This window comes from Rhamphochromis sp. 'chilingali' (assembly GCF_963969265.1).
Source record: "Rhamphochromis sp. 'chilingali' genome assembly, chromosome: 4".
NCBI lineage: Eukaryota > Metazoa > Chordata > Actinopteri > Cichliformes > Cichlidae > Rhamphochromis > Rhamphochromis sp. 'chilingali'.
The window spans coordinates 25,811,872-25,824,962 of NC_137948.1; the positions used below are offsets into that span (position 1 = coordinate 25,811,872).

At 41.4% G+C, this 13,091-nt stretch overlaps 1 protein-coding gene across 1 annotated transcript in view; it reads right to left on the minus strand.

The window, feature by feature from the left end:
* LOC308395007 (ovochymase-2) overlaps positions 1 to 13,091 on the minus strand; it is a gene marked incomplete at its 5' end in the record, with an annotated part of 34,549 nt that overhangs the window by 15,171 nt on the left and 6,287 nt on the right. The window contains 12 exons of the mRNA XM_080879658.1: positions 410 to 628; positions 732 to 915; positions 1,684 to 1,847; positions 2,085 to 2,362; positions 2,909 to 3,009; positions 3,290 to 3,399; positions 4,754 to 4,939; positions 5,094 to 5,339; positions 6,597 to 6,737; positions 10,038 to 10,253; positions 10,355 to 10,552; positions 10,948 to 11,074. Of these exons, the coding sequence (XP_080735784.1) occupies positions 410 to 628; positions 732 to 915; positions 1,684 to 1,847; positions 2,085 to 2,362; positions 2,909 to 3,009; positions 3,290 to 3,399; positions 4,754 to 4,939; positions 5,094 to 5,339; positions 6,597 to 6,737; positions 10,038 to 10,253; positions 10,355 to 10,552; positions 10,948 to 11,074 (2,170 nt within the window). The remainder of the gene's footprint in view (positions 1 to 409; positions 629 to 731; positions 916 to 1,683; positions 1,848 to 2,084; positions 2,363 to 2,908; positions 3,010 to 3,289; positions 3,400 to 4,753; positions 4,940 to 5,093; positions 5,340 to 6,596; positions 6,738 to 10,037; positions 10,254 to 10,354; positions 10,553 to 10,947; positions 11,075 to 13,091) is intronic.

The window sequence follows — 13,091 nt, forward strand, 5'->3', positions numbered from 1 at the left end:
AGGGTTATTTGAGTATATATTCTATCTCAATAAGGTGCTTGTACCAGTCTGTTTAATGCCATGGTTCTTTAGCACATGGTGGTTATATAACTGAGTGCCATTCTGGAAGTGAAAGCTCCTTGTGGGGGTCAAAGGTTTTTCTTTTATTTGTTACCGGTCTGTAGGTATTTTTACTTGGGTAGAGATTTATTTGTCTACTTTGGGCTTCTGGTTGCCATGCATGCTATGCAGATGTTCAATTTTTTTTAGCCTGACAAATTTTAGGTTTTATCCTGACATCACAAATGATCAAACTTTAGACATTATAATGATTGGTTACATCACTGTCACAACAACAAGAGGCTGCACTGACTGTGCTGAAATGTCTGCGCTGGTGTCTAACATGGAAAGAAGGCAGATCCTCACATACCCAGACTTCCTGTTTTGTCTGAGAGTCTGACTTTGTCATTTAGGCACAAATCACTCTCCTCCAGAGAGAAATTGTGGAAATGGAGGTGAACCAATTTGCCTTCAGGCACTTGAATGTTCCACTGGCACTGGGCTGTGTTGCTGTAGGTGCCAGGGTAACCCATAGAGGACAGAGTGCCACCAGTACCAGTCAGGTCCTTTGGTCCCCCACAGCCTGATGCTACATAGAGAAGACAGAGAGAGAAAACTGGCATTACACTTTGACTTTGTCACATATTGTCACAGTGGGGAAACGAAGTATGTTTAAAGAGCTGGATTCATACTGTGCTCATTGTAGAGGTGTCGGCGGATGACATTTGTTATCCACGGGATGTAGGCAGAAGAGCGGGTAAACACAGAAGGCTTCTTATCCATAATGCATCCAATAGGGCCAAAGCTAGTTATGCCATGAACTTCCCATGGATCGCCAATTTTATCCTGGCAAACCAGGGGTCCCCCTGAATCCCCCTGTCAAGAGCAGAACATTAAAACACTAAAGTGGTTTTGTTGTTCTTTTAAAAGATTAGATAAGATAACTTTATTTAGTCCCACACTGGGGAAATTCACCTGTTAGAACCTGACAAGAGTCGAAAGGGAAAGTGAAATCAAAGCCACACTACCAAGAGTAGTTAAATCCAAAGTTATTTATCCTGAGTGAGAGGATGTTGAGAGGTGAGAGGTGTTGTCTGTAATGGACATTAGCTTGGCTATCATCCTCCTCTCACCCACCTCATCTATGGAGTCTAGGGGACTGAACTGGAAAGAGCTGGCCCTCTTCCCCAGTCCATTAAGTAGTTTCCAGTTTCTCTCTGTGCTACCATCTCACCAGCAATGCTGACCAAAAGACATCAGCCTGCCCAACAGATGGAGTCTTTAGCCCTTCTTTTCTTTTTACTCAGTTGTATATAGCATTCGTATTCTATTTTTATCTTATTGTATATTTTTATTCTATTTTATTCTACTGTATATAGTATATTATTTTATTCTATTCTGTACAGCTGTGTACTGTATTTATTCTTATTGTATTCTAATTTTTGCGTCATAACTTTTGCACTGTCCACTTCCTGCTGTGACAAAACAAATTTCCCACGTGTGGGACTAATAAAGGTTATCTTATCTTATCTTATCTTATCTTCTTGTACAGAAATTAAGCGTTATCCGACCAGACCAGTTTACTGTTAAGATAAACCTCAATTTATGGCCGCAATATAGCTCCTCTTATAGTTCTTCTTTTACCTGACAAACAGACTTGAGCTCATCAGGCAGTGTATAACCACAGCAGATCATGGAGGTCTTGACCTGGAACCACCAGTAATCCATCCTGTTACAGGTGTCATAAGGCACCACAGGCAAGGCGACCTGGTTGAGCGCTTCTGCAGCTTTAGGGTTAATTGAATTACCTGATAAACACACAGAGTCATTTCAGTTGTTACAGAAGCCTCGAGATTGACGCAGGAACATTAAAAAAGAGGCATTTACACATTAAATCCAGCAGAGGGCATGCTAAATATACAATTCTGAGGTGATGCAGTTCTAGTTCTTTGTAAATAAATATCACTTTAACACAGCTCTGAAACATCAGGCTACAATTATTTTATCAGAGGCTGCTAATGAACATGACAAGACAAAAACAGCACCAGTTTCATCTCCCCAGCCGGTGGCGTAGCACTTCTTTCCCTCAGGTAGGGCTTCCTCTTCAGATGGAAGGCAAGCAAATGATATCTCATCAGTGGGTGTCACCTCTCCATCCAGTCTGACCAAGGCAATGTCAAACTCCACCGAGGGCACTGTGGGGTACTTGAAGCCCTCGTGGCGATAGATACCAGATATGTTGAAGCATCGCTCACTCGGCTCCGTGTAGGTCAAGTTGTGTTTGCCGAGGCACATGCGCCAACGCTCCAGCTCATCAGCGTATCTAGGTGGGAAATGAGCAGATGAACTAATGCTAATGCTTTACACTGTACCTGTCACTGTCAGTGCACTGTGTGACATAAAGCTGTATCTGTTTGGATTGTGGGATTTCTAGTTCCACAAAAATGTATCTATCATATATATGTATACTCGAAAGGCTCCATGGTGCACCAGCGCCTCTATTTCTAAAGAACACTGTAGCCTATTAGCCAAAGCGTTGAGGCATTTCTAACAAGGCATTGTTCCCACACTGTAATAAGCCCGAGGTAACAGTGCACACACACACACACACACACACACACACACACACACACACACACACACACACACACACACACACACACACACACACACACACAGACAGAGATAACTGCCTCCTGAGATTACACAAATGGGCTTCTAGGAAGTTTAGGAAAACTTTTGCAGAAATAAAAGCCAATAAAAGCCAGACTTAAATGTCATTTCTTTGTAACTGACTTGAAAAACTTTTTTTGGAACACATTACTAGAAATAGTACATGTATTTATTGATGAGGGAACTGAACATGTACCTTATAAAGCAGTGGGCTGCTGTAAGTACCCAGTTCTTATGAATAAGAGTACCACCGCAGGTATGGGAGAATGTGGGTTCTGGCTGACTGGTCGGCCAGACCTGAAACAAGCAGAGAAGAAACTCACTAAACAGGATGATGATGATGATGATGATGATGATGATGATGATGATGATGATGATGATGATTAAATGTGATGAACAGCATTGGGTTCAGATCTGTACAGTCAATCAGAAAATTAATATAGGATACAGAAAAGGACACTGATATCATATTGTGAGGAAACTGTAACTGCACAGGTTATGTACTCGTGAGGCTTTTCGATGCCGTTTGTTTTCATCTTTCTGTGAATTTTCCTCATTGGCACATGGAGATTCTCACCTGCATGGACACTTGCCAGGGCCAGGAGTGCGGTGTGGCTGGCTCTCCATTCACAATACGTGACACAACAGCAGGAGGAATGGCTGGTTTCCCACATGTGCTTGGCCAGTCTGGAAAGGCAAACACCCACATGTACAGAGTCTCTCGAGAAATGATTTGTTTGTGCACTGTACAGGCTACACAAACAAATCTGTGCCTGTGTAAATAAAGCCTGAATAGACGACACGTATCAGCAGCTAACAGACTTGTGTTTTTTTAAAAATAATTTTCCAGTTGTATCAGGTTTAAACTGTGTGGTGTGTCCTAATGATTCTGGCTTTTAGTAATATGCACACATACTGCAGTGTCTTTATCTTCATTCAAAAATAATACGATGCTCCTGTGGCAAAATTCAGCTAATTGATGTCACAACATGGACATGCGTGAAGATATAAATTTATTAATCTACAGACTTCCCACTAAACTGTCCCAGTCACTCTTATCACACATTTTCTTCCTTTGTACTCATTTTACTTGCGTCATTCTATTCACAGGGCGACCCTGCATGAGCCTGAATGAGTAAAATCTCCTAGGCAGTGGAGCCCATCTATAAAACTATTTTCAGCTATCGGTTTGGCAGGGCCCTGCGCCACCTGGGGCTCATTGGCAATTTGAGAATGGAAATCAGGTGACAACCGGCAAGTTAGTAGGAAAAGTCGGCACATCAAATCACCTTGCTGTACTGCACATCTGGGAGACAGTAAAGAGGGTGTGAAGAAAGAGTAAGCAGAAATCATGAATCAGATGAATGTGTGAAATGTGTCTGTGCAACAGCTGTGCTAAACTCTTATCTGGGGGTCAGTTTAATTGGCTAGTGGGAACTACTGCCCAGCTGAAAGTGTGTTAGTTAAGATTAAGAAATACTAAACAGAGTGATCGATTTTATAAAATAGCTGCAGGTATTGAAGCCGTGCTGTGACAAATTGCAGGTCCTTTATTTCAATCCGTGCAGAGCTCCACTGTCCCTAATTATGGCAAATGCTGCCTGACTGTTTCAGTACTTGCAGCAGTGTTTAACAGCGATGTTAAATGCAGCGCACTAATTTATTGTTTTGCCACTCGGATTCAGTGTGACACGCTGACAACGTGACATCTGATATATTACTGCCTTTTAAGGTTGTCATTGCTAATTTATTAGCAAAGAAATGCTTCTTTGCGCACACAGTCGACACTGTATTCTATTGAAAGACCTTTGAGCTGTCTAATGCTACAGGGAACAAATGTGAACCTGAACCTAGCGAACTGGAAATCTAAAACAGTGCACCACAACAGGCCTTGTATAACTGATGGGAATAAACATATTGTTTATGAGTTCAACACAGATCAGTTGATTTATTTTCGTAGAAAAGTGTGGATCGATGCAGCTTCACCTATGCAGTCTAGGTGCTTGTAATAAACTGTGTGGGGCTGGAGCAGATACTCCACCTATGATGATGTTGTCCCAGGGATTGGGCTGAACAGGTGGCTCAGTTGGAGCAGGCAGGCTGGGGTTTGTTGTCCAATAGGCCCTGAAACCTTTAGCTTCAGTAAGCAAGTCTGTATGGAAACGAATCAGCAGCCTGTTGCCGTTTGTCTGGATGGGATCAGGCAGCGTAGTTCCACAAAACTGACCTGAAAGGATTGATGACAAAAAAGTTTGTCCACAGTTCCAAAGTGACACAAAAAAGCTTCTTCAATTAACCGAAGCAGGACTTTCAGTTACTTTCGCTCTGCAGGTACAAATTATTTGGGGAACAGACATTGGCAGCTGTAAAAACCTGCTTACCATAGCTTTGAATCAGTGCAGAAGTCAGACCATTGATGTCATAGACCATTATGTTATCATAGCATGTGGACGTTAGGGCATCTTTTGCTTCGAGGTCAAAATGGGTGAATGTCAGCGTGATTTTTTTCCCCGAAGGCACCTTGATGTTCCACATGCACTCGGTGTTGGCCTTGTAATTCATGGGCCAGTCCTGGGACTTGATAACTCCGGTTTCCTCCTTTGAAGAAAAGCCACAACCCAGGATTTCTGAAACAGACAGGGGAAATGATAGAAAACTGCACGAGAGCCTACTATGAAGCATAGTATTGAATGTAACTGGCTATTTACTCCGTTGCATTAAGTATAACTTTGAAGCATTTTTAACTTCTTTGATTATTTTGAATTTATTTTAAACTTTTCATTTTTTCATTTTTCATAAACAATTTAATATGATGGACAGTTTAAAACATTCACCTTCACTGCACAGCTTACATGATGATGGCTAAAACATCCATTAAAACATATTAATAATTCAGTATATTTACCAAACTCATTTTTGACACAGCACCGAAGCCTGCTGATAACCTTTATGTGTTTTATTCAAGTAGACAGCAGGAGTTTTAGCGTTATATTTTTACACTGTGTGATTGGTGCTTTAACTTTTTCTTCACCAGATGTGCAGCTGCAAATTCTTCTCTAGCTTCATAACTGTGATTAAAATAAAGAAAGGAGTTTTATCATTTTCTTTGGATGCTTGTCACTATGCACTCCTGCGCTTTGATAGAGCTCTCCCTATTTATGCAACAACTATATTTCTCCGCTAATTCCAAAAGGCACAAAAACAGCACTGCACGTGAGTAAAGCATGGCAGTGGTAGCATCATGCTTTGGAGCTGTTTTTTCTTCAGCCGGAGCTTTATGCAAGGTGAAGGGAATTACAACCCATTTCAGACATTTGTCAGAACATTAAAGTTTTGTAACAGCAAAGCCAGAACCCAGACCTGAACTCAGGTGAAAATCTGTGGGACGAGTTGAGGAGGACCGTGCACAAGAGATACTCTCGTACTTGGACAGATTTGGAGTGGGGGCAAATATTGCCAAGTTGCGATGTATCATGGTGATAGACGCCTACCCAAAAAGCAAGAGGTGCTTCAAGCAAGCATTAATTAACTTTGTGAATGTTTATGCAACCAGGCTATTGTAAGTTTAAACAGATTAAAAGGTATAAATGTGTTTTTGAATGGAATGTTATGGGTTATAGATCACACTGAAGGTGTAAAAAATCCTTGACACGATTTATTTTTAATAACAAAAGCCTGGCATTTTTACAGGGGAGTGTAGACTTTTTATATCCACTGTAAATATGTGACAGAGGAGGAAGAATTTTATGTTCTGTCTAAATGAGATGCTGTACTGCTACAGCATTATGTGCCTCAGGTGTGGAGGTGCTCCTGTGTGTTTGCGTGTGTGTGTATTCGCGTGTGTGTTTTGCACTCCTGCGAGTGTGTTCATCAGCGCTCAGTACCTGTGATATCCTCAGGGTACACAGCCTCCCACTTGGCAGAGAATCTGCGGTCTGTGAGGCGACTGTCAGACTGGAAGGTCACAGATATCGTGTCACTGGCGCTGACCACCACTGGGGGAAGGATGTAGCCACAGTGTGTACCTGGATCAGCGAGAGGAAGGACAGAGGAAAAAGGGAAGGTATGAGAGAATGAAACAAAGCAGAGGAGAGAGAGACAGTAACATCAACTTCTAATGAGTAAAACATGTTGCAAATTAAGACGAACCCTTCACTAAGTTCAAAAAATCAGCATACATATTGGCAGATACACATGCCACATTATTAGGAACATCTGACTTGGATTACAGGACAAATTCAAATTCAAATTTTATTTGTCACGCACACAACCATACACAGTATCACATGAGGTGAAATGCTTGTGGCTGTGCAATGCAATGCCCAACCATTAAATGACAGTGGTTTTACAGTATTTACAAATTTACAGGTTATACAAAATTTACAGATTTAACTTAGAAATTTACAGTAAAAAATGTGCAAATAGCAGAAAGAGATTATAAATTATAGGAAGTATGCATGAAGAAAAACCAGCGTGCATGTGGTGATGTGTGTGGGAGAGTCCAGTCCTACACCTGGTTCAGGGCCCGAATAGCCTGGGGGAAGAAGCTCCTCCTCATTCTCTCTGTTTTGGCCTTAAGGGAGCGGAAGCGCTTCCCAGACCTCAACAGTGAGAAGAGTCCATTGTTGGGATGGGAGAGGTCCATCATAATCTTCCTAGCTTTGGACTTGCACCGTTTGGTGTAGATGGACAGCAGGTCAGGGAGCTCTGATTGAATGATGCGTTCGGCTGAGCGCACCACTCTTTGCAGATCTCGTCTGTCCTGCTTGGTGCTGTTCCCAAACCAGGTGCAGATGTTTGTCGTCAGGACGCTCTCGATGGTGCAGGAGTAAAAGTTCTTGAGCACCTTCAGTGGCAGATGGAAGTCTCTAAGTCTTCTGAGGAAGAAGAGACGCTGACGGGCTTACTTAACCAGGGTGTTGATGTGACAGGACCATGACAGGTCCTGAGTGATGTGGACACCCAGGTATCGGAAACTGTCCACTCTCTCCACTGGCGTGCCACTGATAATGAGGGGCTTGTAATTCCTCGCCTGCTTTGTAGTGAAGTCCACGATCAGCTCCTTAGCTGACGTTTAGGAGGAGGTTATTCTCCTGGCACCAGGTCTCCAGGTTCCTAATCTCCTCCAGGTAGGCCGTCTCGGTGTTGTCGGAGATCAGGCCCACAACAGCAGTGTCGTCAGCAAACTTGACAATGGAGGTGGTGTCTGATGTGGCTACACAGTCATAAGTGTACAGTGATTACAGCAGGGGGCCTAAAACAGAGCCCTGAGGCGCTCCAGTGCTGAGTGAGATGGAGGGGGAGACTTGTTTTCTCAAGCTCACTAAATATAATATGGACTGCCATATTGACATGACAGAACCATGCGCTTGCTGTTGTTCAGCTAGTAACTGCGGAGGCCATCTGAGTCAAGTGAATCGCATGCAAGAATCCAGTCCAAGATGGTATGTGCTTTGTGACACGGCGTGTTATTAAGAGATCCATATACAGTGGTCACACAGAGGCATGGTCAATGAGGGACGAAGTGTGCCAAGAGTATATCACCACGAGCCTGAACTCATGACATAATTCAGAATGAAAATCTGACACCACCAGCTGAATATCACAGCAGAAATTAACTAATCAGGCCTGGCAATGTTTTTCTCACCTTCCGCTGTCGTATGCTTCTGTAGTCCACTGATGAGCTTTCAGAGTCTTTTTATTACCTGAAACCTGTCGTGTTGTTCTTCTCTGACCTTTGCAATCAACAAGGCATCTGTTTGAGATCATTCTCTAACAACCCTACTGATGGCTGTGAATGAAAATCTCAGGACCGCATGATGTGCCGCTAACATGATGCATGGTGTGGAGGACGTTGTGTTAATTACTCTGCAATTCCATAGATACATATTGTGAGCACGATGACTTATGAACAATGCACACTAGACACTTTATCCTTAAACCAAAGGTACTTCATATGGACTACATGAGCTGATCAGAATTTGGAGAACTTTACAGAGAGAAAAATAATTATTTGATCCCCTGCTGAATTAGTGACATTACTCACTTATAAACAAACGAAAAGGCTCTACTTTTGATTGTAATTTCATTTTTATGAAGGGAGACAGAATAACCAAAAGTTATTAATTGATTTGCGTGTCATTGAGTGGAATTATTTGAATCCCAAGCACAACATGACTCACTACTGTGAGGTTTAATAATCCTTGTTGAAAAGCACAGTGGTAAGGCATTTATTGTAATCTTTCACCAGGTTTGCAAACATCTCTGTTCTAAATCCTTTAGCTTTCTTGACTGCCACTTGTTAAGACAAGAATTTCTATAGGACTGAGCTCTGGGTAGACCACTCCATGTCCTTAATGTGCTTCTTCTTTAGCCACTCCTTTGTTGCCTTTGCGATCTGATTTGGGTCATTGTCATGCTGGAAAACCCATCTACAACCCATCTTCAGTGATGAGGGAAGGAGGCTGTTCTCCTCTATCACCCGGGGTCAACACACCTGAATCACATGATTAGTTTGTTACCAGGCCTCTGGGGAACTTCAGGACATGACGAGGAGGTCATTTAGCCATTTGAATCAGCTGTGTTGGATCAAGGACACATCTAAAACCTGCAGGACACCAGCCCTCGAGGCCTGGAGTTGGCCACCCCTGGTGTAATCATTTGAAAGTGAGTTTATTCCCAGTGGGATCTAGGATACGGAGTCATTTTTTTTAACACTTAAACATAAATATACTAATATACGAATTATACTAATTTGTGACCATTAGAAAATAGCAAGAAAGTGAAATGCTGAAGAGCAGTCAAAAAAACAGTATTTTGATACAGTCCTCCTTGAAATTATCTTAGAAGTTAATGAATCTTTCACAACATCCTGCTTTTGGGCGTAAAGAACACAAGGACTTTTGTCATATTTCTTATTGTTATTTTTCCTTTGTGTTTTGTGCACAGAAACATATGCCCTAATCTAAAAGTATGCCCCACTAAAACACCATTTGCTTATCTGTGAGTGTTTCACGGAAAGAGTGCATCTCAGTGCTTTAGTCCTTGAGTACTGAGCAATAGATAAAGCTGTATCAGCCTCACTGCAGCCCCTGAAGTGAATAATGAGAGGTAATTTATAGTTTGCTGTGCTCTGTGCGACCCAACTCCTAATCAACAGATTTACAGACGCGGCAGAGCGGCTGCAATAAACACAAGCCAACGGCCTCACATTCATGTGCTTCTCTCACAGGTCAACCGAGCTAAATTGCAAAAAAAAAAAAAAAAAGCATGCAGCATGTAGTCAACCAAGACAATGCAAGAACAAAATAGAAGTAATGGCTCACCTAGAGTGCTGTATTTGTCTGAGATGATCAGTTTGTCCTCCTTGCACATTCCAGTCTCTCCTGTGATGGCCAAGTCAGTGATCTGTAGCTTAACCAGGAATCCTTTGGACACAGATATCTCCCAGGAATTATTTAAATGGGCAGGATATGGATTTGGGAAACCTGATGACTGAAGAACTCCTTTACGTCCATCAAGGATTTCTGGGCCACCAGGTCCTGTAGCGAAACCAGCACTTGGTAATACTTCCTTCTTGTTTTGCTAATGTTAAAATCTTTTAACATGGGGGGGGGGTTCAGGCTTTGGAGAAGGTGCTTACCTGAAGTTGTGGCAGGTGGAGGGGTTTGTGTGGTGGGTGCGGTCATGGTGGTGGTGACAACAACAGGAGGAAGGCTGGACTTTGTGTACGTTGCACTGAATCCTTTTGAAGTCAGACTGTTGTCAGATTTGAAGCGGACCACCATCGTGTTGCTGCTGATTTCCAGCGGCTTCGGCATGGTTCCGCCACATAATTTACCTGTGATGGATTACACGTCTGTGACAAGGCGATAGACACTTACGCAGCCTTGTGTAAGAACAACAGCTTTGACATTAGTAGCTGCTACGTGTTGCTTGAGAAGTGAAGTCAGATGGAGACAGATTTAAATTCATTAAGATTAAAATAGACTCGAGAAACTTGGCCCATTGTACAGCTTCTCAAACTTTTAATTGAGCTCATCTTTTATTCATGGCCCTACAAAGTTGTCATTGTTAATGTTGAACAAAGCCCACAGTCTATTCTGACATTTTAACACATCCCGTTTTCCTCTTAGTCACATATCCAGCTTTGATGTAAACTCTACTGATGAGTGAAAACATTTTGGTATGTAAAGAAGAACTGTGGATTTTGTTTGTAATTTGTGCCATGCTTACCTGCTAACTGAGGGCTGGCCTGGTTGTAATCATAGACCTGAACAAAGTCTCCACAGGCTTCAGGGACCAGGTCAAAAGAGGTGAATGTCAGTTGGACCGTTTCACCTTCAGGCACTGTGATTCTCCACTGATTCAAAGAGCAAACGCACAGAAAGAGTGTGAAAGGCTGTGTCTGCTATGGATTTAAAGAGAGACTATTATGTTAATTTCCAACTCCACATTTATAATTCTTGGACTATAGGGCAGTAGCTTTTCACTATTTACTCTGTTGCAAACAAGACACTTTAACTACTCCCCATTTAAGCCAACTGCATTCTGATTGGCTGCCCCTTGCAAACAGGTTTAGGTGGACCCTGAAAGGACCATATTAAGGAAACCCCCTCTTATTGACATCAGCAGGCCCAAGAGTAGAAATAACTGTGTGAAGTAGTGTGTTCAGAGCAGTCTGAAACACTAGCTTTACTAGCAAATACACTGACATTATTCTTTTAAACACTGACCATATTTAATATGAGCATCCATCATTTTAACTGATGGAAAATGACAAAAGGCTTAATATTTGCCCTTTAAAATCATTTTGATGTCGTTTCAGTAATGCACAGCGCAGCCATCTGCATCACTCCTCATGTTCTCCTTCTACTAGTCTCGTGGTTTCGACATAGGCTACTGTAACTCATAAATAATTCTCTCACCGACTCTGCTCTTGTTTGGACAGACGGTGATCTGTCGAGCTCAAGCTCAGCCAGATGAAATCATGATGACAGCCAAATAATGCCATATGACTCCACATCCAAACCCAGCATGCAAAGCCGCACATCCGAATACACTCTGATTCATTTAGATGCGTTAATGAATGATCAGAACCACAAACGCCATCTGGGTGAGAATCGGAAACGTCTAGGCTCGTCTATGCTAATACATCACTGTCGTCAATGTTATGTGAGATATTTAGGAGTATATATCTTTACCAATCCACTTTTGGCAATTAGATTTATTTTTGATTAGATTTTAAACAAAAAGCCCATAAATGATGTTCAGAATTAGGCGTAACCTATATCCTATATCTAAATCTATTCAAACAGACAACAGTTTCAGACATTAGTGGCATTTATAGGAAGCAGTAAGAACACATTTTTACTATTTGCAATTACTTACATACTATTCTTATTGCAAGAGACAATTAGCTCAGCTTTACACTGAAACCAAGTGGAACCACTTGCCTTGTTTAAATGTTAAACTCAAAGCCTCCTATTAGTCTGACTTTAAAGTTTTAAAGATGTTTACCTCTGTTGCTTATCTGGTCACATCAGTTTAATATCCTAAATGAGATATTTTTAATTTTCCTGAATTAGCTGTGTTTACGCTGCCACTGGATCTGAACACTGTAACTGCATTTGAAAGTCAGATACAGTGCTTTAGGAAATCGCTGGAGCTTGGGTAAGTGCTCCAGCAGCTCTCTAATGATGTTAACTTTTATTTTTCAGATTACTTTTTGTGTGCGGATCAAACAAAACCGACAAACACGTTAATTACTGAATTTTAGACGTGTGTTTTTGAGCCTTGGAGACGGGCAGGGTGGTTTGTTTGTTATTTCTTTATGCTAATCAGGCTAATTATCTAAGTGGGTTTATTACGACCAACCTCCTTCAGCTCTGCGTGGAAAATGAAATCTGATATAAAAATGTCAGTTATAGCCGCTGTATCATACTGCAGTATGATACAGTCATGTAAGAGTCATTGGTGCTTCCTCAGATGATTCATATATGTTGATGATTGTTATATTTGCTTTTAATTTACCTGTTTTCTCATTTCTAATTGCTCTTATTTCCCAGTTTTATATCCTTCTGCTGTCAGTATTACTTCACCTTATATAGTTTCATTTTTATCTCTTCATACAGTTTTTTTATGGGTTGCTTGTTTCCTGTCTTGTCCTGTGACGATGCATTAGATTTTTAACTTTTTTTAATGGTACAATATAAATTACATTATTATTATTATTATTATTATTATTATTATTATTATTATTATTATTATTAGTAGTAGTAGTAGTAGTAGTAGTAGTAGTAGTAGTATTCAGATGCATAGTTCCAGTCTTAATGAAATGCTGTTGGATCTGAGCTGGTGTTTGTGTGTTTTAGTTCATG